The sequence below is a fragment of the Oreochromis aureus genome, linkage group 3 (genome assembly GCF_013358895.1).
Source record: "Oreochromis aureus strain Israel breed Guangdong linkage group 3, ZZ_aureus, whole genome shotgun sequence".
Lineage (NCBI taxonomy): Eukaryota > Metazoa > Chordata > Actinopteri > Cichliformes > Cichlidae > Oreochromis > Oreochromis aureus.
Window position 1 is genome coordinate 29,329,702 of NC_052944.1, and position 27,223 is coordinate 29,356,924.

At 38.8% G+C, this 27,223-nt stretch overlaps 1 protein-coding gene across 2 annotated transcripts in view; it reads left to right on the forward strand.

The window, feature by feature from the left end:
- The window catches only part of LOC120439136 (basement membrane-specific heparan sulfate proteoglycan core protein-like), an 88,779-nt gene that overhangs the window by 47,816 nt on the left and 13,740 nt on the right, over positions 1-27,223 (forward strand). For both annotated transcript variants that reach the window (XM_039609861.1, XM_039609862.1), the window contains exons 5-6: positions 726-998; positions 1,558-1,824. In XM_039609861.1, coding sequence (XP_039465795.1) covers positions 726-998; positions 1,558-1,824 — 540 coding nt within the window. The remainder of the gene's footprint in view (positions 1-725; positions 999-1,557; positions 1,825-27,223) is intronic.

The following is a 27,223-nucleotide window of genomic DNA, read 5'->3' on the forward strand; positions in this document are numbered from 1 at the left end:
GTAACACTTTATAACTATAGTTTTAAATGTATTTTTTTTTTTTACTGTTGATTTGTTTTAAAATTTATGTTTGTTTGTTGAACAGTTTTGGCTGCTGTGAAACTGCAGCACAGCTGGTCTCAGATATTCACTGGTGAGACAATCACTCTCAGATGTGAGATTCAGGAGGTGAAGGAAAGGTGTGGAAATATGAATGGACAGCACCCAACACAAACAGCCCTCAACATCCAGTGAATACAGGATCAGCACAGTTTCAGTGTCCCACAGTGGAGACTACAGATGTCGGGTAGCAGTGACTATCTCTTAACAGGATGGAGTGATGCCTTCAGACTGACAGTTTCATGTAAGTTGGACCATGATTCATGCTGACATTTAATGTTTTCATGTTTACATCTGTCTTAACAGGAAAACTCCAACAATGATCCAGCTGTCTGCAGGCAGCTCAGGACAACAGTTTTTCTCACTGTGCAAACAGAAAGCAGAGACACCATGGAGGCTCTTAAAATATCAGCAATGTAAAGAGGAATGTACAGAGATGACAGTTTGATAAGAGAATGATAAATCAGTGAAATCTTTAGTTTGTTAAACAGTCTAATGTGTCACATGCAGGGTTATTAATAAATGGTTGATGTTTGTTGATAAATGACTCGTGTTTAAAGTTAGTACTGTAACAAATTTATTCTTGATAATGATTTTATATTTTACTTATTTTGTTTCTTCAACAGCAAGTAAACCCAGAGCCACACTGACAGCACACAGTTCAATCATACCAGCAGGGGGCAGTGTGACACTGAACTGCTCTGTGGAGGGCTCTGCTGGCTGGAAGTTTGACTGGTTCAGACGTGATTCAGTCTCTTCTAAAGCTCAGCTCATGAGAGGAAATGAAGCAAACAGAGGTATTAGTGTCTCAAAAGGAGGTCTGTACCACTGCAGAGGAGGGAGAGGAGATCCAGTTTACTACACAGAGGACAGCAGTGACATCACAGTTCAGCAAACTGGTGAGTTTAAACATTTAATTTGCAACAAAACAACAACGTCTGTGCAGGCATAGAGTGAGGAGTTCATTCTTCTTCTAATTAATATTACAGATTTAAAAATTTGATTACCAAAAATATAATTGCTTGTTATTGAAATTATTAAATCATGTCACATGCAGTCTAATCACTGGAGAAATGATGTCAAAAGTTATTGATCTGAACAGAAAAGTAAAATGTAATCATTTCAAATTGATTCATCTGTTTTGTTTGAGATTTACAATTAAGATTTTAAGCTTGTTATATCAAAACTTTGAACTTTCAGACATTTTAAAAGAAACTTTCTTTTTTTTCAATCATCTTGTGGAGGAACCAAAGCAGAGTCAGCTACAGAGGTTTATCAAAATGTTAAAGTACTTGGGTCAAACGGCTTAGTGTCTGCACACTGAAAGAATCATTATATTATATTATATTATACAAGTACTATATAATATTTTAGTTGCTTTTAAACATTCCTGCACAACAAATCAGCATTAAAATAATTATGATAAAAAACCTGCTTCTGCATGTTTTTCTTTGTTAGTTCGTAACAGGATCGATGTGAAACTGCAGCACAGCTGGTCTCAGATATTCACTGGTGAGACAATCACTCTCAGATGTGAGATTCAGGGAGGTGAAGGAAAGGTGTGGAAATATGAATGGACAGCACCCAACACAAACAGCCCTCCAACATCCAGTGAATACAGGATCAGCACAGTTTCAGTGTCTCACAGTGGAGACTACAGATGTCGGGGTAGCAGTGACTATCTCTTAACAGGATGGAGTGATGCCTTCACACTGACAGTTTCATGTGAGTTGGACCATGATTCATGCTGACATTTAATGTTTTATTGTTTACATTTACATCAGCTTATTTAAAAACTCAAGCACAGCCTGTAATATTGATTGATTGATTGATTGATTGATCAACAAAACAAAGGTTATTGTTCCATATCATTACAACACATACAATATTTTTAATACACTGTAGATTGATTGATTGATAATACTTTATTCATCCCGAGGAAATTGGGTTAAGGCTGCCAGCTGTGCCAGCGCCATCTTACCCTTCCGACCATACATACATTACACAAACATCATGGGGAAGACAGGTCAGAGAGGTATAACAATGGAAAATGCACAACGTGAGGAAAGACGAGGAGAAAAAAGAACTCTCCCCAGACTGAGCTCCAACAGGGAGATCAGTTTGAGAACAGAAAAAACCCACCTCAGCACATGAATCATCACATCTCACAAGATAGAAGACATAAGGTTCAAGGTGTTTGGAGGGGTGGGGGTGTGTGTGTGTGTGTGTCAGTGTACATGCTTATGTGTGTGTGTGTGTGTGTGTTCCATGTTCAGCGGAGAGAAAGTGTCCCTTCACCCGGTTAGGCAAAAGTCAACAATCTTGTGTCGACGTGGGTGGTGTTGAAGGAGGGGAGAAAGTCACAACAGTCTTGTTAACTAAGGAGAATTTTTGTTATTCCGTCCAGCTTTTGCCTTGAGCATCCAGCTGGCGTCAGGGGGCCGCATGAGATGAAGATGGTAGTTGTGTTGTTTAGTACGAACAAACTGCATCCAATTTTACAGTTGGTCTAATGTCTGTCACTGGTCACCAGGTGTCTCAATTCCGTTCTTCTTCTCCAAGATCTTATCCATATTATGTTCAATAAACACAGTCTGTGTACTCACAGCCCTGCCCATCGTCTATCATATGTCGGCCAGCCTTGTGGGATTTTGAACAGCTGAAGCCGCTTCTTGTTCTTCGATAATTCCAGGTCTGAGCCAGCTCCAATCAACCAGAACTCTATAATCGTGGTTCAATTGGTAGATGTTATTCAATGTCCTCTATCGAGAGTGGCAAACCTGTTCTGGGCCACCATTCTTTGCGATATGTGGGCCATGTGTAAGTTCTGTGCAGCCACGGGCCAGTTGCAGACACACTGCAGGCCCAGAACAGTTTCAGCTCTGGCCCCAGATGTCAGCCTAATGTGTACCTTAAGCAAGCCATGTAGTAACAACATGTGCTGGAACATAGTAGTGCAAAGGTAACAGAACGAAACTCTGTTCAAATAGTGAATAAACTGATTCTTGCACAGCAGTTTTCTACTCTCCCAGATTACTCAAAGTGCTCTGTACAGCATGCCATATTCACCCAATCACATACTTTCTCTAAACTGAGTGCTCGACATGCAGACTGGAGGAGCCAGGGATCGAACCACTAACCTTCTGATTAGTAGGTGAACTATTTCTTTTGGAGTGTGGGAGAGGTTTATCATTCTTATACCTAGACTGTGTCCTCATCAGAGTTTATAAAGTCATTTTACTATTTAAATAGTACTATTTTAATAGCACTATATTAAAATAGAACTATTAATAGTGGTGTTTTAGTATTTTAACTACTATCAAAAACATATTCAAAGTGATTGTTTGGGAAAAGGAAGATAGAACGCGTTGCACTGAACACTTATGGTCGGCCATCAGTGGCAAAATTCCCACATTCAAACTGACTGGAAGTTATTTTCATTGATTTAATGTTTCCATTTTAAATAATTCATAGACCCACGACAACTGCTAAATAACATTTTACATTGAAAATTCATGATAACACTCACCAGACTCCAACAGAAATAAAAGATGTTGTTCAGTGCACTGAAACTATTAAAATATTAATGAAAAGGAAACAGATGTGATGAGAAATTTAAAACTGTTTTATCTGATATTTCTCTTTCAATCAATAATAAATCAGAGCGAGTTTGATTTTGTAACACAGTCCAATATGTCACATGCAGAGTAATTAGTCATTTCTACTAAAAGTGAATATTTAAAGTGTGATCAGTACTGTAAGAAATTTATTCCTGAGAAAAATGACAATCTATTCTACTTTTTCCTGCAAATTAATGGCAGATAAACCCAGGGCCACACTGACAGCAGGAACAACAATCATGCCAGTAGGGGCAGTGTGACACTGACCTGCTCTGTGCAGAGCTCTGATGGATGGAAATATGAGTGGTTCAGACGAACCCAAAGAACCTCTGAAGTTCAAATCAGAGGTCAACAAAACAGAGATATCAGAGTATCTCAAGGAGGAATCTACCGCTGCAGAGGAACAAGAGGAAACCCAGTTTACTACACTGATATAAGTGATGATGTCACCATTGAGAAAACCAGTGAGTTCAGTCATTTAGTTTGAAATATACATTCACTCATGATTATCAAACATACAATGTGAAGTTTTCTGTGTTGATTTCATGTTTCTATTTGTATCTCAACTGTTAATATGTGTAAACAGTTTCCAATAAAGTTGTTGTAAAACAACAACCCAACTGGCCTCAGATATTCAGAGGTGAGGCGATCACTCTGACATGTGAGGTGCAGGAAGGAGGTGAAACCACTGAGTGGGAGTATGAATGGAGAGGACCCAGCACACCCACACAGTGGACACACAATAATGATGTGACATTCAGAGTTTCTGAGTCCAGCAGTGGAGACTACATGTGTGAGAGTCGGCGCAGAGATGACTCATATTCTTCAACAGAGTGGAGTGAAGCCTTCACATTGTCAGGATCAAGTAAGTCATGTTTGTTGTGTGATCTCCATTTGACAAATGTCATAATGGTCAGCACAGGATAATTCAATGGTCTACAAAGCATGTTCCATTGTTAGTCAGACAAAGAGCTGCAGCTGATAGTAGCCTCATTGTAGACAGTTTGTCACCACTGTGTCATCAACTTTCAGCTGGTATAGAGACGCCAATGCTGACCTGCTGCTCCATCACCTGAGGACAGTAATGACATAAATAAATAGGATGAAAATATAGTATAGTATCTGCACATTATGTACAACTGGCAGATAGAGGAAGTGGCTGACATCCAGAAGTCCTACCAGTGGCTGGACAAAGTTGGACTGAAAGACAACACAGAGGCACTAATCAGGGCAGCACAGGCACAAACTCAGAACACAGGATCCATAGAGGCTGGGGTCTGCCACATCAGGCAAGACCCCAGGTGCAGGCTGTGTAAAGATGCTCCTGAGACAATCCAGCACATAACAGCAGGGTGCAAGATGCTAGCAGGCAGGGCATACATGGAACGCCATAACGAAGTGGCGGGCATAGTATACAGAAACATCTGTGCCGAGTATGGCCTAGAAGCCCTCAGGTCAAACTGGGAGACCACCAATGTTCCCCCTAAGCTGCACGCATGCACAATTGCGCACTGCTGGCACGATCTCTGCCCACAGAAAAACTGCGTTGTGCAGAAAAAAGAAATCTAACCTGAATTGAAATTAAAATAAATACGTTAACAATTCATTCTGTTTTGCAGTGTGAGTCAGTAAGTGGCCAGTGACTGGCTGCTCCAGCCAATAATGCGATTCACATTCGTATATACGCGGCTAATCAATGTCGTCAGCAGGCTATGACAGCATCCTTATGTGCCGACACCGGTGTTTTAGCTAGCAAAGCGATGTGGAGTGAAGCCACGTTAGTGACAACGTGTACAACCATTGGAGATGTGAGCAGGACCGACGGAAAAATTGATGGAAAAAGTGTGGACTTTATACCAGTTTTTAAATTGTGTTGATAGGCCACGTAAAACCAGAGTTATGATAAAAATATTTGCAATGTTTGGTTTTCTTCCTTAATACTGTCGTTGTTTATATTTACTGCGGGAAGAAACGGTAAAAACAGCATTTTATAAGGAAAACTCTCGAAAGCACTCTCCGCCTGTGAGCAAAGACAAAACCAAAAACCCCACCTTTTGCTATTGGTGGAAAAATGTACCATGTCGACCAATCAAAAATTATATGGCAGCATGACACTTAGTTTTCCAGGAAGTGGGGAATTTTTAGGAGTGACTGCGGTGTTATGAGATGTGAGAGATTTGCGATGTTTAGCATGCTTGGAGTCTAAAGTTAGTGTGTTATCTTGTGTAGTTAGTGTGTAGTTAGTGTGTAGTGTAGTCAATAGTTTTCTTGTGTGTGTCAGAACAATGAGGCGGCTGCTGAATGTTACAGGTGTTACAGGAGTGATACATCTCCTGTTGTCAGGCCTGCAGGTATCAGGCTGTTGTTCTCCTTTATCTCATAGTGGACAGAAATTATTTTTTGGAGTGGCACAAATAATTTGTGTGGCATCAAATTTGATGCAGAACAGCTGATTGTTCTGTAAATAGTTTGAAATGTTTATTTGAAAAAACTTGGCTGCATTTTTAGGTAAACAGCTGCAAAACACTTTGTTTGCATAACTCAGTTACTTTTTTGAAGAAGTAACTATATAATTAATTGCCCAACATTGGTCATTATTTACTGTATTTTACAGACAGAGTTACAGGACTCTCTCCCAGACCACAGACTTATAATACAAGTCAGAGCTTTATAAAAAAAATAAATAAAAAGTTGTGTTTTTAAAATTGGAGTTTAAGTTATTTTACTTCCAATAGTGTTAACATACTACACAGGTCATGAACAATATTTTTTTTAATTTTCATTGTAAGTGGGCTAAAGCAGTTAATTAAAAGTAGTCTAATATAAATGTAAATGCTGTAATTTGATTATTTTAATAAACCATGTAACCTGTATGGATTAGATGCTGGCGTGACCACAGTGCACACGTCTGCTGTCGCTCACAGTGGTCCAAGGGATCGCTCAGGGAGTTTGTGTGTTCGCTCAGACACATGAAAAATTAGAGGAACATTGTAGACCAATGACCGAGCTAAGATCCTGTGGGACTTCCAGTTACAGCTGCACAAAATGGTGGTGGCTAACCAACCGGACATAGTGGTGGTAGATAAGCAGAAGAAGACGGCCCTTAGTGATAGAGCGTGGTGATACCGAATGACAGCAACATCAGGAAGAAGGAACATGAGAAGATGGAAAAGTAACAAGGGGCTTAGAGAAGAGCTTGAGAAGATGTGGAAGGTGCAGGTAACAGGGGTCCCAGAGGTAATCGGAGCGCTAGGTGCAGTGATCCCAAGCTAGGCGAGTGGCTCCAGCAGATCCCAGGAACCAACATCCAAGATCTCTGTCCAGAAGAGTGCAGTTCTAGAAACAGGAAAGATACTGCAAGACCCTCAAGCTCCCAGGCCTCTGGTAGAGGACACGAACTTGAAAGATAGACTGTCCGCAGAGGGCGAGGAGGAAATTATATAATATAGGCAGGTAATAAATCAGCGGGAATTTGATTTTGTAACACAGTCTAATATGTCTGATTTGCAATTACTAATTTATACAAAACTACTCAGTGAATATTTAAAGTGTGATCAGTACTGTAAGAAATATCTTCCTGAGACAAGTGACAATCTATTCTACTTTTCCTGCAAATTAATGGCAGATAAACCCAGGGCCACACTGACAGCAGGAACAACTATCATACCAGTAGGGGCAGTGTGACACTGACCTGCTCTGTGCAGAGCTCTGATGGATGGAAATATGAGTGGTTCAGAGCGAACCCAAAGAACCTCTGAAGTTCAAATCAGAGATCAACAAAACAGAGATATCAGAGTATCTCAAGGAGGAATCTACCGCTGTAGAGGAACAAGAGGAAACCCAGTTTACTACACTGATATAAGTGATGATGTCACCATTGAGAAAACCAGTGAGTTCAGTCATTTAGTTTGAAATATACATTCACTCATGATTATCAAACATACAATGTTAAGTTTTCTGTGTTGATTTCATGTTTCTATTTGTATCTCAACTGTTAATATGTGTAAACAGTTTCCAATAAAGTTGTTGTAAAACAACAACCCAACTGGCCTCAGATATTCAGAGGTGAGGCGATCACTCTGACATGTGAGGTGCAGGAAGGAGGTGAAACCACTGAGTGGGAGTATGAATGGAGAGGACCCAGGACACCCACACAGTGGACACACAATAATGATGTGACATTCAGAGTTTCTGAGTCCAGCAGTGGAGACTACATGTGTAAGAGTCGGCGCAGAGATGACTCATATTCTTCAACAGAGTGGAGTGAAGCCTTCACATTGTCAGGATCAAGTAAGTCATGTTTGTTGTGTGATCTCCATTTGACAAATGTCATAATGGTCAGCACAGGATGAATTCAATGGTCTACAAAGCATGTTCCATTGTTAGTCAGACAAAGAGCTGCAGCTGATAGTAGCCTCATTGTAGACAGTTTGTCACCACTTTGTGTCATGAACTTTCAGCTGGTATAGAGACGCCAATGCTGACCTGCTGCTCCATCACCTGAGGACAGTAATGACATAAATAAATAGGATGAAAATATAGTATAGTATCTGCACATTATGTACAACTGGCAGATAGAGGAAGTGGCTGACATCCAGAAGTCCTACCAGTGGCTGGACAAAGTTGGACTGAAAGACAACACAGAGGCACTAATCAGGGCAGCACAGGCACAAACTCAGAACACAAGATCCATAGAGGCTGGGGTCTGCCACATCAGGCAAGACCCCAGGTGCAGGCTGTGTAAAGATGCTCCTGAGACAATCCAGCACATAACAGCAGGGTGCAAGATGCTAGCAGGCAGGGCATACATGGAACGCCATAACGAAGTGGCGGGCATAGTATACAGAAACATCTGTGCCGAGTATGGCCTAGAAGCCCTCAGGTCAAACTGGGAGACCACCAATGTTCCCCCTAAGCTGCACGCATGCACAATTGCGCACTGCTGGCACGGTCTCTGCCCACAGAAAAACTGCGTTGTGCACAAAAAAGAAATCTAACCTGAATTGAAATTAAAATAAATACGTTAACAATTCATTCTGTTTTGCAGTGTGAGTCAGTAAGTGGCCAGTGACTGGCTGCTCCAGCCAATAATGCGATTCACATTCAGATATATCTGCGGCTAATCAACGTCGTCAGCAGGCTATGACAGCATCCTTATGTGCCGACAACGGTGTTTTAGCTAGCAAAGCGATGTGGAGTGAAGCCACGTTAATGACAACGTGTACAACCATTGGAGATGTGAGCAGGACCGACGGAAAAATTGATGGAAAAAGTGTGGACTTTATACCAGTTTTTAAATTGTGTTGATAGGCCACGTAAAGCCAGAGTTATGATAAAAATATTTGCAATGTTTGGTTTTCTTCCTTAATACTGTCGTTGTTTATATTTACTGCGGGAAGAAAGCGGTAAAACGGCGCTTTATAAGGAAAACTCTCGAAAGCACTCTCCGCCTGTGAGCAAAGACAAAACCAAAAACCCCACCTTTTGCTATTGGTGGAAAAATGTACCATGTCGACCAATCAAAAATTATATGGCAGCATGACACTTAGTTTTCCAGGAAGTGGGGAATTTTTAGGAGTGACTGCGGTGTTATGAGATGTGAGAGATTTGCGATGTTTAGCATGCTTGGAGTCTAAAGTTAGTGTGTTATCTTGTGTAGTTAGTGTGTAGTTAGTGTGTAGTGTAGTCAATAGTTTTCTTGTGTGTGTCAGAACAATGAGGCGGCTGCTGAATGTTACAGGTGTTACAGGAGTGATACATCTCCTGTTGTCAGGCCTGCAGGTATCAGGCTGTTGTTCTCCTTTATCTCATAGTGGACAGAAATTATTTTTGGAGTGGCACAAATAATTTGTGTGGCATCAAATTTGATGCAGAACAGCTGATTGTTCTGTAAATAGTTTGAAATGTTTATTTGAAAAAACTTGGCTGCATTTTTAGGTAAACAGCTGCAAAACACTTTGTTTGCATAACTCAGTTACTTTTTTGAAGAAGTAAGTATATAATTAATTGCCCAACATTGGTCATTATTTACTGTATTTTACAGACAGAGTTACAGGACTCTCTCCCAGACCACAGACTTATAATACAAGTCAGAGCTTTATAAAAAAATAAATAAAAAGTTGTGTTTTTAAATTGGAGTTTAAGTTATTTTACTTCCAATAGTGTTAACATACTACACAGGTCATGAACAATATTTTTTTTTTAATTTTCATTGTAAGTGGGCTAAAGCAGTTAATTAAAAGTAGTCTAATATAAATGTAAATGCTGTAATTTGATTATTTTAATAAACCATGTAACCTGTATGGATTAGATGCTGGCGTGACCACAGTGCACACGTCTGCTGTCGCTCACAGTGGTCCAAGGGATCGCTCAGGGAGTTTGTGTGTTCGCTCAGACACATGAAAAATTAGAGGGAACATTGTAGACCAATGACCGAGCTAAGATCCTGTGGGACTTCCAGTTACAGCTGCACAAAATGGTGGTGGCTAACCAACCGGACATAGTGGTGGTAGATAAGCAGAAGAAGACGGCCTTAGTGATAGACGTAGTGATACCGAATGACAGCAACATCAGGAAGAAGGAACATGAGAAGATGGAAAAGTAACAAGGGCTCAGAGAAGAGCTTGAGAAGATGTGGAAGGTGCAGGTAACAGGGGTCCCAGAGGTAATCGGAGCGCTAGGTGCAGTGATCCCAAGCTAGGCGAGTGGCTCCAGCAGATCCCAGGAACCAACATCCAAGATCTCTGTCCAGAAGAGCGCAGTTCTAGAAACAGGAAAGATACTGCGCAAGACCCTCAAGCTCCCAGGCCTCTGGTAGAGGACACGAACTTGAAAGATAGACTGTCCGCAGAGGGCGAGGAGGAAATTAAATAATATAGGCAGGTAATAAATCAGCGGGAATTTGATTTTGTAACACAGTCTAATATGTCTGATTTGCAATTACTAATTTATACAAAACTACTCAGTGAATATTTAAAGTGTGGTCAGTACTGTAAGAAATATCTTCCTGAGACAAGTGACAATCTATTCTACTTTTTCCTGCAAATTAATGGCAGATAAACCCAGAGCCACACTGACAGCAGGAACAACTATCATACCAGTAGGGGGCAGTGTGACACTGACCTGCTCTGTGCAGAGCTCTGATGGATGGAAATATGAGTGGTTCAGACGAACCCAAAGAACCTCTGAAGTTCAAATCAGAGATCAACAAAACAGAGATATCAGAGTATCTCAAGGAGGAATCTACCGCTGCAGAGGAACAAGAGAAACCCAGTTTACTACACTGATATAAGTGATGATGTCACCATTGAGAAAACCAGTGAGTTCAGTCATTTAGTTTGAAATATACATTCACTCATGATTATCAAACATACAATGTGAAGTTTTCTGTGTTGATTTCATGTTTCTATTTGTATCTCAACTGTTAATATGTGTAAACAGTTTCCAATAAAGTTGTTGTAAAACAACAACCCAACTGGCCTCAGATATTCAGAGGTGAGACGATCACTCTGACATGTGAGGTGCAGGAAGGAGGTGAAACCACTGAGTGGGAGTATGAATGGAGAGGACCCAGGACACCCACACAGTGGACACACAATAATGATGTGACATTCAGAGTTTCTGAGTCCAGCAGTGGAGACTACATGTGTAAGAGTCGACGCAGAGATGACTCATATTCTTCAACAGAGTGGAGTGAAGCCTTCACATTGTCAGTATCAAGTAAGTCATGTTTGTTGTGTGATCTCCATTTGACAAATGTCATAATGGTCAGCACAGGATGAATTCAATGGTCTACAAAGCATGTTCCATTGTTAGTCAGACAAAATTGTAGATTCATACAATTCAAGATATCAAAGATATGAAGGAAGGTATATAGAATTATGTATCAAAGAAAAAAATCATAAAAAATATATGTTTTATATTTTAGATTCCTCAAAGTAGCCAACCCTTGATTTGTTTATAGCGCTGCAAACCCTTGGCCTTCTCTCAGTGAGCTTCATGATGTCGTCACCTGAAATGGTTTTCACTTCACAGCTGTGCCGTGTCAGGGTTTATCTGTGGAATTTCTTGCCTTCTTAACGGGGTTGAGACCATCAGTTGTGCAGAAGTCAGGTTGGTACACAGCTGACAGCCCTATTTGACAACTGTTGAAATTTATACTATAGCAAGAACCAATCACCTAAATAAAGAGAAGCGACAGTCCATCATTACTTTAAGAACTTTAGTCAGTCTGGAAACTGCTAAAACTTTGAATGTGTCACAAGTGCAGTCACAGACACCATCAAATGCTACAATGAAACTGGCTCACATGAGGACCACCCCAGGAAAGGAAGACCAAGAGTCACCTCTGCTGCTGAGGATAAATTCATCCCAGTCACCAGCCTCAGAAATCACAAGTTAACAGCAACTTAGATTAGAGCCCAGATAAATGTCACACAGAGTTTCAGTAGCAGACACGTCTCTACATCAACTGTCCAGAGGAGACTGTGCAAATCGGGCTTTTATGGTCAAATATCTGCTAAGAAACCACGACTAGGGAAAAGCAACAAGTAGAACAGATTTGTTTGGACCATGAAACTCAAGGAATGGACATTAGACCAGTGGGAATCTGTGCTTTGGTTTGATGAGTCAAAATTTGAGATGTTTGGTTCGACCTGCTGTGTCTTTGTGTGACGCAGGGAAGGTAAAAAGATGGTCTCTACATGCATGGTTCCCACTGTGAAGCATAGAGGAGGAGGTGTGATGGTGTGGGGCTGCTTTGTTGGTGACACTGTTGGGGATTTATTCAAAAAGGCACACTGAACCAGCGTGGTTATCACAGCATCGTGCAGCGATGTGCCATCCCATCCGGCTTGTGTTTCTTGTGTTTGATCGTTTGATATTTCTCATCATCTCTGTGAACTCCTTCAAGACTGTTGGAAAACCATTTCAGGTGACAACATCATGAAGGTCATTGAGAGAATGAGTGTGTAAAGCAGTAATTGAAGTGAGGGTGGCCTATGTCTTGTGAGAATCTACAGTGTAAATAGTCATGAAAATAAAGAAAACCTTTAAATAAGAACATGTGTCCAACTTTTGTCTGGTAGTATATGTGTGTATATGTATGTATATGTGCTTTTCATAAGAGCAGATAAACCCACAGCCACAGTGGCACCAGAAAAGGCAGTCATATACTCATACAGTCTCTCCTCACGGTCTCACTGTTTTTCTCCATCTGTTAAATGAACACAAAATGATCTTTTTTTTTTTGTGCAGGTCCATTCCTAACTATAAAACAACAAATTTACCATTATTATGAAATACATATCTTAATATTTCTCTGTTGATTTTGTTTCTATTTTATGAATATTTTTCTGTGAACAGGTCTCAATAAGCCCACTGTGACCCTGCAGCCATCCTGGCCTCAGATATACAGCGGTGAGACAGTCACTGTCAGATGTGAGATTCAGGGAGGTGAAGGAGCTCAGTGGACGTATGAATGGAGAGCAGCCAAGTTAAACACACCTCCAACATCCAATGAACACAGAATCACAGTTACTGAGTCTGACAGTGGAGGATACAGCTGCCGGGCAGAAGGGACTATTTCTTCTCAGAGTGGAGTGATATCATCACACTGACTGTGTCATGTAAGTTGGAGATGTTTCATCTATAATAGGTAAAAAATAAAAATAAAAAGGCTTATTCTATGATACAGCTTTCTAGCTATCTTAGTGTTGCTCAACTTTCAGATGGCAATAAAAGTACTGTTTTTTTCTTTGTTGAATAAAAGTATTCACAGTGAAAGATCCAGTACAGAACAATGTGTATCACAGCATCATCTTTCTTATCTGCCCTATCAACATCTACTGTACAGATGGTGAACCTGTCTTAGCACATCCACTAAGAAAAAATTATGTATTAGTCTAATTTATTATTTATTTCTTCCTCCTTTTATTCTTCTTCTCCTTCATTTCTATATGCACTGGTTTCTCTTCTGAGTATCTGAGCATTTTTTTTTCCTATGGCTCCACATGTGGAGTTTTACCTATTCCAGCAACTTACTGTATTATGGTGCAGTTAGTTCATTTTTTTTTTAGCCTAAATTTATTTTTAAATGGATTGCTAGACACACTTTTTTTTTTTTTAAATAGAAAATTTGGAAAAAGTCTGGCTGAGACTTAAAACTGTAAAATGGCCTAATTTTATTTAAAGATTTGGCTGGTGCTGATATGATTTATCATTTTTCTCCATTTACATTATTATTCTTATTGACATTAACTCTTAGACAAAATCAAAGTACATAAAATATATCCACTAAATGTATTTAGGATTAGAAAGTGTTCATTTCTCTGCAGTAGAAGATCTGATTCTTCCAGAGTCTGATCAGTAAATTATGTCACACTTCAAGTATAACATTTACTATTATTATAACAAATATATTCCAGAAACAGTGAATTAAATATTAAAAATTCACATTGGAGCTCACACTGAGTGATCTTTGTGAGTCATGATAGAATTACTGCCTTGCAATTTTCAACTCGAGTGGACAAATCAGTGTCTCACAGGAAGGTCTCTTCCTTCGTGCAGAGGAAGAAGAGGAAACCCATTTTACTACACAGAGTACAACAGGGAATAAGTGAAGTTTTGATTTTGGGTTTAAAGAACAATGTAGAATAAATTCACGATTCAGCATTTAGATGAACACACAACAGCATCATATTTGTTTAACCTGTTTGGGATTATGATGTTGAGCAATTCTTGAACTGGACTGTGTCAAATAAGACTGAAAGGAGACACTGAGTGGGATTATGAGTGGGAAACAAACAGCAGGATAAAAGCTCCAAATCAAAATGAATACAGGATTAGATCTGCTTCATCATCCAACAGTGGAAACTATCGCTGTAAGGGCAGAATGAAAAGTTCACAGCATAAAACAGAGTGGAGTGATTCAGTCACACTGACAGTTTCTGACAGTAAGTAGAGTCATAGTTCATTTAAGCTGGTGTACTGCCTCTGCTATGGTTGGGCAGTCAGCTAAACTCCTTCCCCACATCAAGACTCTGACTACACGATTCCCGGTTCACAGGTTTATTGACACAGGGAAAGGTGAAAATGTAACAAACAGTACAAGGCATAATCACTGTACTTATTCACCATGTACATATATATAACGATGAAAATATATTAACCCAGTTTTTTAATATAAGTCAACATGCAATGTTCATATGAAGTACTTCCCTTTTTAACTCAAATACAAACATCAAATCATGATTTTAACAACTCTTGCTGTAATGAATGCCTCCAATTTGTTTGTCGTTCCCCTTTAACTAGCTCCATAAGCGATTGCTAGCGTAAACTGCATAAGATTGGTTTCATCATTAAACTTACAGAAAAATGAACTTACTTGAAAGAAAATGGTCTATACATGCACATAAAACAAGTCTATACATACCCACAATGCTACCAAAGGCATAGGATGTATGTGGATGCCACTGGATTTATCTGGCTAAGGCCACCATGCTGCACATGCCTTCTCCTTAATTCACAGACTTACATCCTGTTTACTGACGACATCATGTCCTATTACCAACTACAGTTTTTAAGGTGGCACCAGAGAGTTACAATTGCATATTTAAACATTTACGAATCCAAGAAGACAGTCTACCTTAAAATAACTTTTGATATCAGAACACCTGGAAATAGAAACAGTTTGTAAAAATGTGTTTTTATTCGTACATGTTGAGATATTTGACATGTTTAGATAGTCTCACTCTTAAAGTTCATAATAAATATTTGTGAGTCAACATTTTAGTGACATTGAATTCAGAGTTAAGAGACGAAACATTGAGAGAAAATCTTTGTTGAACAGATAAACCCCGTCCTGTCCTCACTGTGTCTCCATCATGGCTGAGTCCTGGAGCCTCAGTAACTCTGAACTGTGAGGTTGAACATCCGTCTGCAGGATGGAGCTTCTACTGGTATAAAGCTGTTCCTGATCTATCAGAGAAATCCTCCAGTTATGAGCTGCTACCTGATGGCAATTGGACTGCAAACAACTCCAACATCATTCATGGACAGACACACACAGCAGGATATGTGTGCAGAGCTGGAAGAGGAGACCCAGAGTATCACACTGATCACAGTCAACCAAAGTTTGTCTGGTCTGCAGGTCAGTTTGATTCTCTCTATCTTTTTTCAAGTAATGCAACAGCAAAAAAATGTAAATTGATGGGGTTTTTTTGGTTTAGGATTGAAGGTGAAAATTATACAAACATTGTGTCTTTTAGCACTGACCTTTAAACATTAAAGCAAAAGAATATTTTCACTGTGATATTTTGAATCCTAACATCTGTGAGCTTTGTCTCTTCACTGCATGTTGTTTCCAGATGTTCATTCAGCAGCGTCTCTCACAGTGAGTCCTGACAGAGTGCAACACTTCACCTCTGACTCTGTCTCACTGACCTGTGAGGGAAACTTCACTGAGTGGAGAGTGAGGAAGTTCTCTGAGGACGGCCGACTGTACTCTGACTGTAGGAGAATGACTGGATCCACATGTAACATCAACACATCAAAGTCAGATACTGCAGTGTACTGGTGTGAGTCTGGATCAGGAGAGTTCAGCAGTGCAGTCAACATCACTGTACAGAGTATGTTATTATACATTTACTTCATGGATTTGAATGATTTAGACATCACGTGAACATTTGTCCCAGTTTTGCTGTATGTGAGTAATTTCATGTGGGAAAAATATATGACATACAGCAGTTTTTAAATATACAAGATCAGATCTTCATGATGAAAACATTTGTACAATCTGTTCTTATTATTGTTTGTCAGCTTTTTCTAAAAGTGTGCACCAGCTGATGTGACTGAAACAATTGTGTGTGATTGTGTCACAGATGATGGTAATGATCCTATCCTGGTGAGTCCTGTTCATCCTGTGACTGAGGGAGCTTCTGTTAGTCTGAGCTGCAGTTTGAGAACACAAAAAATACTTTCCAATGTGTTTTTCTATCACAATGACAAACTTATTCAAAATGATACCCGAGGGGAGCTGAAGATCTCTGCAGTGTCAAAGTCTGATGAAGGTTTCTACAAGTGTCAGTACTCAGGAAGAGAGTCAGCACAGAGCTGGATGTCAGTTAAAGGTGAGCAGGATCAAAACAGTTGATGCATTTTTGTAAACCAATGACTGAGAAGGAACATTAGATTGTCTGATTTAATTTTCAAAGTCACCTGGCTCTATTTTATAAATGTATTTATTCATAAGATTATAATTTATTAATTAATTTCTGTTTTTGTTACAGTAACTGTATCAGGAGCTGACAGCTCTTCATCTCCTGTGTGGTTGATTGTTGGACTGGTTTGTGGAGTCTCTCTCATTATTATTCTCCTGCTCTTGTTGTATCGCTGCAGACAGTTCAAGTGTAAGAGCCTCTTTACTGTTATTATTATTATTATTATTATTTTTGTTATTATTAGTAGTAGTAATAGTCATAGTCGTAGTCATAGTATTAGTAGTAGTATTGACATTTCATTGAGTATCTGTCACAGGTAGTAAAGTAAAACACAACTTTATCACAGAACTTGGAAAGTAATCCAAATAAAACAAAAACAAAAACTAAGAAACCAAATTTCTACCAATCTTAGGAAAACAAACTATGATGAAGGATGTGACAGTAAAGGAAGATTGAGTCAGTCTATAAAACACAGGATAATGAGATGATGGGAAACAGGTGGGAACACAGTGACAACTAATGCCCCTTTTCCATTAGCACCTACTTGGATCAACTCACAGCTATTCGAATCGGATTGACTGGATTTCTATTACAATCAAGTACCACCTAATGTGCGTGGTCATCCTCATAGCAACGTGGTTGAGCATCCTATGACGTAATTAGTATGCGTCACACGCGCTACAACAAAGGTAGACTTTGAGGCGATGATATACCTGCTGCTCAGTCTGTGAATTTCCGTCTGACTCTGGGACCATGGTGTTGCTTTTGCAACTGTTTTCCTCATTGCTGGGTTTCAAAAATGGTTTTGATTTTCATCAATGAAATACTCTCATAAGTCATTGAGTGACGCCACTGACCAGCCAATCAGTGTGATGCAGGCTGATGACGTCACATTTTGGGATCGCCTTGGATGGCTTGGAACTCCGGCTGAGTAAATACTGAAAAAGTACCTGGCAACAGGAACTATGACCTGATGGAAAACCCTGAAAACCGTGGCGATCCGACCTGAGTAGTTACTAATGGAAAAGAGGTTAACAGAATGATTTGGGTGGATGTAAAACTAGACACAAGATACAGACGAGAACAGAGACCAAAATAAAACAGGAAATGACTGACACTGAGACCTGGACTAAGACACACGAGTTTGAGGCAGACAGTAGACAAAACATGGAGACCAGAGAGAAAGAACAGAGTGAGAACACAAGGGGATAAACAACCTCTCATTAACCAAATAGACAGATAACCAGAATGTAAACATAACATCATACGAGAATGCCAGAATGTCAACAATACAAAATACAGAACTATGAAACCAAGAATTATCAATAATAGAAAACCAGAGAAACCAAAACATCAAAACCCGGGTCAACCATTCAGGGACCTTAAAGGAAGCACAGGCAGGAAGACACCTGCGAGACACTGTTGCCTGTCGCACCTCCAACAGTGACATCATGGCAGCTGAAGGGTCATCAGCTGAGAGCCACCCTTCATTGATGTTTTGCTCCATTAATCCTGGAACATCTTGTGGTGGTGGAGCAACAGGGGGGAGGTCTCCCTACTGTCCCTGCAGCTGACCGTAGGACACTTGTCTTCCCACATCTGGTCTTTCCAGATCTCCATTAATCTTTACATGACGTAGGTTCAGTTTGTGCTCAGCAGTTTTTCAAAGAACATTTATCAAAATCCAGTTGGACGAACATCTAAATAACCAACTGACTACATGCACAAAAGATCAGAAACAAACAGGATTTTATAACCTGATTGTATCTTTAACTCAACTGAAAGAATCCACAAATGTTATTGTTTCATATCAGAACAACACAAACAGTAACATCATGATGGGTTCATGGTCTGAAAATATCTGATAGTCCTGGTGTTGATTTAAACACAACTAATGAAACTCTCTAAACGGTTTTTCTGTTTTTGCACTTATCCTTGAAAAATGTGTCATGTTGGTTTTCATGTGTGAGCCACTGAAACACTGGTGCAGTATATCATGTGAAAAGCACAGAGCAGCTAGAGATGAAACAGTCTTTGAATTTAAGGAAACTGGCACCATGTCATTGGTTTACAATTGTGTAACTAAAATATGAACATTTCAGGTGCAGATAAACCCCCAGATGTCATTTACTCTAATATTGAACTGGAAAACTTTGTTAATAAGCGTGAGTACACAAAACATATACAATGTAGAAAAATTGTTTTTGAAATGTTTAAAAATGTATTAATTATTTTTCTTTTGTGGATTCGATCATCTTAACAGGGAAGCATCATAAACCAGAGCAGAGTGCTGTTTACGCTTAATGTGAGGACGGGAGCTGCAGGTACAGTCACAACAGTCTCATTCAGTGTTTGTACTTGAATGTGTGTATATATCTCACAGCAGTGGTTTTTATTTATTTATTTATTCAGTATTAATCAGACTTTGAAAAAGGCTCAAGATTTTCTGCCTTTGCACATCTAATAATGATAATATTTTTTTGTTATGTAGAAAACGCTGCTCTTTATGAATCAGTTACACATGTGGAAGACACTAGAAATGGTACAGTACATCTTTGGAAGCAGCTGGAAATGATCTTTTTCTTATTTAAGGAGACTAACTCATTAACGTGTGATGCCTGTTTAATCCTGTAAATTATTATATGAACATTTCAGGTGTTGGTGACCCCAAAGATGTCACATACTCTCTTACTAAGTTAAAAAACATTGGAAATAAGCGTGAGTACTTACACACACACTTACATATACATATATATGTATATATATATATACAGTATATATATATTCCTTTGTGGATTTCATTATCATAACAGGGAGGCTTCGTAGAGCAGAGGAGAGTGCCATTTACTCTGATGTGAAGATGGGAGCTGCAGGTAAGGTCACAACAGTCTCATCCAGTGATCCGGTCATTGCGTGTAGTAGTACTGATCACTAGAGATGAATCTTGCACACATGTGGAAATTCATATCTTTAAAAAAATCTCTGCTTTGTGTACAGTATGTTATTTTTCTTGCATCTAAAGTGTGATTTTATAAATGCTTTCCAGCTGTTTCTTTGAGATATTTCCCCATATTTTTTCTTTGTTTTGTTTTGTTAGTTTGCGTGTTTTAGGGGAGACCAGGTCTGGTTGTAACACATTTTGCTCCGGCACAACGCAATAAATTTTTGTGCTAGAGGTCTCAAACCTTTACACAAAATACCCATTTTTTCCCTATAAATGTCAACTATTCAAAGCCCTGCAAGAATACCACAGACCTTGTGTGTTAATGTTAAATACATGGCGTTCCTTTGTTATAACCTACTCCACAATCAGGGTGGGTTGTAACACATGCTGGGGAGAAGTGCAAGTCGACACCAGAGAATGTGCTTCAAAAAGTGATGTATTGGAATAAAAGAACAGTTTCTGTCTCTATTTCTCTGTGACTGACCATAACTCAAACACACCCTGGCATGTGTGGCTGTGTACATTAGTTTAACAGAGCAAACTTTCATAATACGACAGACACTTGGATGGGTGGACCAGTGGGTTCAGGGCATAGTGTTCTGGGAGGCTGGCCGACACAGCTGGGTCCTTACAGCTGTGGCTCCAGTAAACATCAGCTGATACTAGAAAGTAATATTAAATAAATTCTAACAAGAGCTGATCAAGCTTAAACGTGCTGCTGGTTTCCTCTTTCTGGCACAAAGTGGGCTATAAACAAATGAGAGAGACGGGACTTGCGTCAGAAAAGCCGATCAGCTGATCAATGCTCAGTTTCATGATTGAAGTAGCAACAGGAGAGGGAGGGGAGAGAATGAGAGAAGAAGAGGCAGCTGTGCCACGTAAAGACACAGAATAACTCCAGCTTTGTGTCTTTTTCATTTTAGCTAAGGTATGGAACAAATCGCTTCCTTTTTGGCTCAATACGAAACGTGTAATATTTTCTCTGACTGCGGGACGATTCCGTTTTTTACGGGACGGTTGGCAACTCTACTAACTAACCTTATGAATAAAATAAAGTTCACTATCAGTCAGTGGCGGTCCTAGCCTGTTTGGCGCCCCGGGCGAACACGCCCGCTGGCGCCCCCCCCTCCACACACACACACACACACACACACACACATATATGACCCTATATATGAAGAGAGAGAGAGTATGCAAACGGCTACCAAACAGACATCATAATTCGTCATACAATGAGAACAGGACAAATCAACAATTGACACTGACTAATTAATATTATATTATTGTATATATTGTTTGGAGTTTAGTCTCTTACTGTTACTATTTTTACCATTTCTTCTTGGAGCAACTGTAACACACATAATTTCCTTAGGGATTAAGAAAGTATTCTGATTCTTAATGTTTTAGGATACATGACCTGCCATTATCCAATGACACATCTGCTTACCTGTATCTTTTGCTCGTTTCTCCTTGTAGGAGCCATAATTAAATGTATTGAATTTTAATGATCACTGGGTTTTCATTTGTTTGGTTGCTATGGTGATGTGTAACGAGAGTCACGTGGGTGTTAGCGGTGACATTAAGAGGGCGTTGTCAGTCTGTCTTTCACTGGTTTGATTTTGACAGAGCAGGGCTGGGTAGCCGTAGTTTTTGTTGACCGCAGCCAACGAGTTTCCCCTTGTTGCATTAGAGCTGTGATGTTTTAAGAGTTTGAATCGCGAGCTGATCACATTGCTCTGTAAACTTTTCAAGCACTTTAATAAACAAGCAAGCAATTCCACCTCTCGCATTATTGCGTACAGTTGACAGCGCATCAGGCAAATAGGCAGGCTCAGTCCCCGGCCTAGCGACTGTGGAAGTCGCTACACTCCTCTTCTTTTCTCTTTTTTTAAACTTTAAAAACGGGTTGTGTGTGAGACTTTAAATCAACAAAATATAAAATATACATTTTAAATTGTTATTGATCCCTTTACCCCGAGTCCTAAAGTGTATATTTATTTTCTTACTCTTCTTATATTTATTGTTTGTTTACTTGCACTGCTGTAACTGGAGCCTCGTCGTCTCGCCTCTATATACTGGACTGTATGTAGCGGAGATGACAATAAAGTTTACTTTGACTTCAGCAGCGAGCAGGCGCACCGAGGGCTCTCGCGCTCACTTTTCGCCTATAGAATTTCAAAAAAACATTGGTGCAAATTATAAGTCTGTATCATAATGTCTGGTGTTTTCGTGTTGTTGGTTTGTTTTTATTTTGTTTTATCTTGCGAGTTGGTTATTAGATGCTGCTCCAGCCACCCAGAGAATCCCCACCGCCCGCCCTCTCCTCCCTGTGCCGCAAGCAGCAGGCGCACCTCAAACGGAGGGCGCCTTACTCCCAGCAAATGGGCGATAGAAAACTGATCGGTGCCTATGCCATTCCCAATATGCGCTGGCATGATGTCGGGGCAGCATGAGTACGAGCAATTTTTTTTTTTTGCCGATGCCCGTGATGCCGCCCCCCACCACGATGCCGCCCCGGGCAACCGCCCGTGTCGCCCGTATCTAAAACCGCTACTGCTATCAGTAACATCATAGCACCCGCCCAGCTGTATAGAAACTCCGTCATGCTAGCTAGTATGCAGTACGAGTTATTGTAACTGACTGTAAAAAGTCAGAACAACGAAAATAAACTCCACCTAAACTTGGTTTATATCTGACCCAGATAGACTGCAGGTCATAACTTCTTACCTGAAGTCTGTGGCTTGCTGTGACTAAAGCTTGGCTGTAATCAGAGTACTGTGTAATCAGATTACCAATGTAATCAGACAAATGGTGTAATCAAATTACTCGGGTAATCAGTGTATTTGGGTAATACTGTAATAGAGTACTTAGGTAATCAGATTACACAGAAATACTGTAATCAGATAATAATAATAACAATAATAATAATAATAATAATAATAATAACAATAATAATAATAATAATGATAATGGATTGCATTTATATAGCGCTTTTCAAGACCCTCAAAGCGCTTTACAATTCCACTATTCATTCACTCTCACATTCACACACTGGTGGAGGCACTGGTGAAGCTACAGTTGTAGCCACAGCTGCCCTGGGGCAGACTGACAGAAGCGAAGGCTGCCATATCGCGCCATCACCAGTAGGCGGTAGGTGAAGTATCTTGCCCAAGGACACAATGACCTAGACAGGCGTTAGTACTCTGATTACTATCAGAGTACTAACGCAGTCAGTAATGTGTAATCAGATTTATAATGTAATCAGAGTACTTGGTAATACTGTAAGCAAAGTACTCAGGTAATCTGATTACCCCTTTAATCTGAGTACTTGTGTAATCAGAGTAAACAAGTAATCTGATTACATGAGTACTCTAAATACAGTATTACTGATTACACATGTACTCTGATTACACAGGTAATCTGATTACCTAAATACTCAGATTAAACAGGTAATCAGATTACACTGTAATCAGAGTACTTAGGTAATCAGATTACTTGTGTAATCAGAGTACTCATGTAATCAGATTACTTGTTTACTCTGATTACACAAGTAATGTGATTACACAAGTAATCTGATTACACAAGTAATCTGATTACCTAAGTACTCTGATTACAGTGTAATCTGATTACCTGTTTAATCTGAGTACTTAGGTAATCAGATTACCTGTGTAATCAGAGTACGTGTGTAATCAGTAATACTGTATTTAGAGTACTCATGTAATCAGATTACTTGTTTACTCTGATTACACAAGTACTCTGATTACACAAGTAATCTGATTATCTATGTACTCTGATTACAGTGTAATCTGATTACCTGTTTAATCTGAGTACTTGGGTAATCACAGTACTTAGGTAATCAGAGTACGTGTGTCATCAGAGTACGTGTGTAATCGGCAATACTGTAATCAGAGTACTCATGTAATCAGATTACTTGTGTAATCAGAGTACTCATGTAATCAGATTACTTGTTTACTCTGATTACACAAGTAATCTGATTACACAAGTAATCTGATTACCTAAGTACTCTGATTACAGTGTAATCTGATTACCTGTTTAATCTGAGTACTTAGGTAATCAGATTACCTGTGTAATCAGAGTACGTGTGTAATCAGTAATACTGTATTTAGAGTACTCATGTAATCAGATTACTTGTTTACTCTGATTACACAAGTACTCTGATTACACAAGTAATCTGATTATCTATGTACTCTGATTACAGTGTAATCTGCTTACCTGTTTAATCTGAGTACTTGGGTAATCACAGTACTTAGGTAATCAGAGTACGTGTGTCATCAGAGTACGTGTGTAATCGGCAATACTGTAATCAGAGTACTCATGTAATCAGATTACTTGTTTACTTGTTTAGTAGCTGCCAGGGCCAGAAAAGGACAGTGGTAGCTGAGTGTGGGTCAAATTTGCTACAAAAAACCCCTTTGTATGTCACAACCACTTTGTTCTCAATAAAATCTGCATACACTTGCAGCCATGACAAGCACCATGTGAAATCACGGATGGAAGTGGGTAAAACTGAAATCATCATATGACTCCTATCTCATCCCTGAGATAGATAGGATGAGATTGGTGACGTTACAACTCTCCCATGTTACAACCATACCCAGTCTCCCTACATGAACTCATCTATATCTTTAAATATAAAACACTTCATTTTTATTTCAGTTTCAGTCAACCTCTAAGCTTGTCCCTTCAGTGAATAGCTTCATATCATATTTCTGCTGAATAAATATCACTTCTCTTTTAGAGGACAGTCTGATGTATGCTGAGATCAACCACCACAAAAAAGAAAAAGCCAAGAAAAACAAAGGTGAGCAAAGTCTGCCATCATCTCCACTGAGTATTGTTCAGTCTGTTTCTTATCTTAAAGATGTAAATCTTCCTATGTTACAATTTCTATTCACAGTTTACATAATTTAATAAAAGCTTCTTTTTATCGCTTTTTAATTGATATAATCTTTTTATATGAATTGTTCGTCTAAGTACAAGTACATTGATTTTTTAAGTATAAAATATATCTTATAGATTACTGTTGTAGCAGTAGCAGTGTATAAAAATCACATTAGGAAGCACTTTCGTTAGTAGTAATAGTAGTAATAATAAGAAGATGAAGAATCAATTCCATTCTCTGTTTCAGCGCAAATAAAATCAGGTGCATTCATATCTAATGACTAATCATTTTTTAAATTTAACTTTTTTTAATTATTAATTTATTTTATATTTCAAGGCTTCTATATAAAACTTTGATTTGATTTCTCTTCCATGCAGCAAAAAAAGCCCATGTTTTTTTTGTTTGTTTTTTTCTATTTATTTATTTTTTTGTGCTGTTTTATTTTCTAATTTTTGGACAATTATGATATAAAAAACAGTTATTGATTTTAATTATGAGAATATGAAGACGTTTAAATAATTGTCTTTCTACTTACAGGAAAATCAAGTCCTGAATCAACCAATGAAGCAGTTTACTCCGAAGTCAAATTAGAAAGAGCTCTAGGTAATATGAAAAAATAATTATTAAATCTAACTATATCCTCAGTTAACATTTTTTGTATAAAACTTTGAAGGCAAAAGTTAGATATGTCATCTTTAGTATTTGAGCTTTAAAGTTAAGATTTTGCACATTTTTACAAAATCTTACATATTACATTTTTACATATTACACACGTAAAAAATGTGTAATATTTAGGTACCGCTGTGTCCAAGCTACTTACACTTTCTTTCTTCACTTGTGAGATTATCTTCAGACCGTTGTAAATTTCTTATATTTTAACTCCATCCAGCTTTTTCCATTGATCCTTCAGCTGTATGTTATATTTGTGCTGCACAAATGTATGCTGAGATCTCATATCTCTTGTAGAGGACAGTCCAATGTATGCTCAGGTCAGCCGCCGGAATAAAGGAAATGCTAAGACAAACAAGGGTGAGTAAAGCCTGCAATCATCTCCAGTGATGACATGGATAATTTATTATAATGATTTATTATTTTTGATTAAAAATGTAAATCTGTTTGTTTGTGTGTGTGTGCATTTTTGTTTATATCACTAATAAAAACAGTGATAAAGAAAACTTTGTTAACCTGTGGGTTAAGAAAATTATTGTTGTTTTTGTTGTTGTTGTTATTATTATTATGAGACTACACAAGTCTTTTAAGTAAACTTCTCTCCATTACAGGAAAATCAAGTCTTGTGTCAGCTGATGAAGCAGTTTACTCTGAAGTCAAACGAGGGAGCACTCTAGGTATTTATGCTAACATGATGGAGAATAATGTGATGATTTAATGTTGTTCTTTAGCTCATAAAATTGTTTCAAATTGGAAATCTTGTTGTCTTTTTTACAGGTCCGTGAGGAGAGCTGTAACAGCAACCCCATAATGAAGCATTTTATGAAGCCACTGTTGCTCCTCTGCTACCCAAGTGTCATACACGCCCAATAAGTATAAGAGTTATAGGTCATCATCATTATGAAATACAATATCTGTATTAATAACTGTAGACTTATGACTGTATTTTAGCACAAAAAAGTACAAACTGGTGTGCTTCTGTTTAGTTTCATGCTCTCTTTATTCACTCAGTGATAATAACAGTTTGACGTACAGTCAGCTTTTTCACTGTTACATATGGTTTATTAATGTTTGGGCAATAAACACTGTATATTTTTGTATGTAATGATCTTCTACATTATTAAAAGAAGACTGATATGATATGGTATATATCTGACTGTATTTGTGCAAAATACTAATGAACCTGTTGATGTCAATTATGGAATAATTTGCTTTTTCTTCATGAAAATATGCGTTCATATTGTGATATGTGTGTCTGTGGTTGTGTGTGTGTGTGTCTGAGAGAGATACAAACATATAAACATACAGAATGTGAGATGCTGCGTTTGCTCCAGTTCAGTGTGGTGGCAAGGCCCAAAAATAATATCTGCCCGCTGCTTTTTCACAGAGTCATGAAAGGCCTTATCTTCATCTCTTCATTAAATAAAAACAATGACCAAAAAATTGTGTTCTTTGACTACAGAACTAAAATGACAAAGAACAATCTAAGCTGAATGTGTGCAACCTTATGGAAAATATATTTTAGCTCTGACAGCTGGTAGACAGAAGGCATAGACACAGAACAACTTTCTGTGACTCACCGGCTGAAGAAGTGGAAGAGTGAGAAACTGAAATGTCCAATCTATGTTCTTTTTGGAGTCCGGAGAATTGCTGGGAGCAGAAAGGCAGAAACAGAGTAGGCCAGCATCAGGAGACCAGATCAGCGATGAATAGTGAGTATAGGGAATAGGTAACTGAAGAGACAGAGAATGCACGTTAATACAACAACATG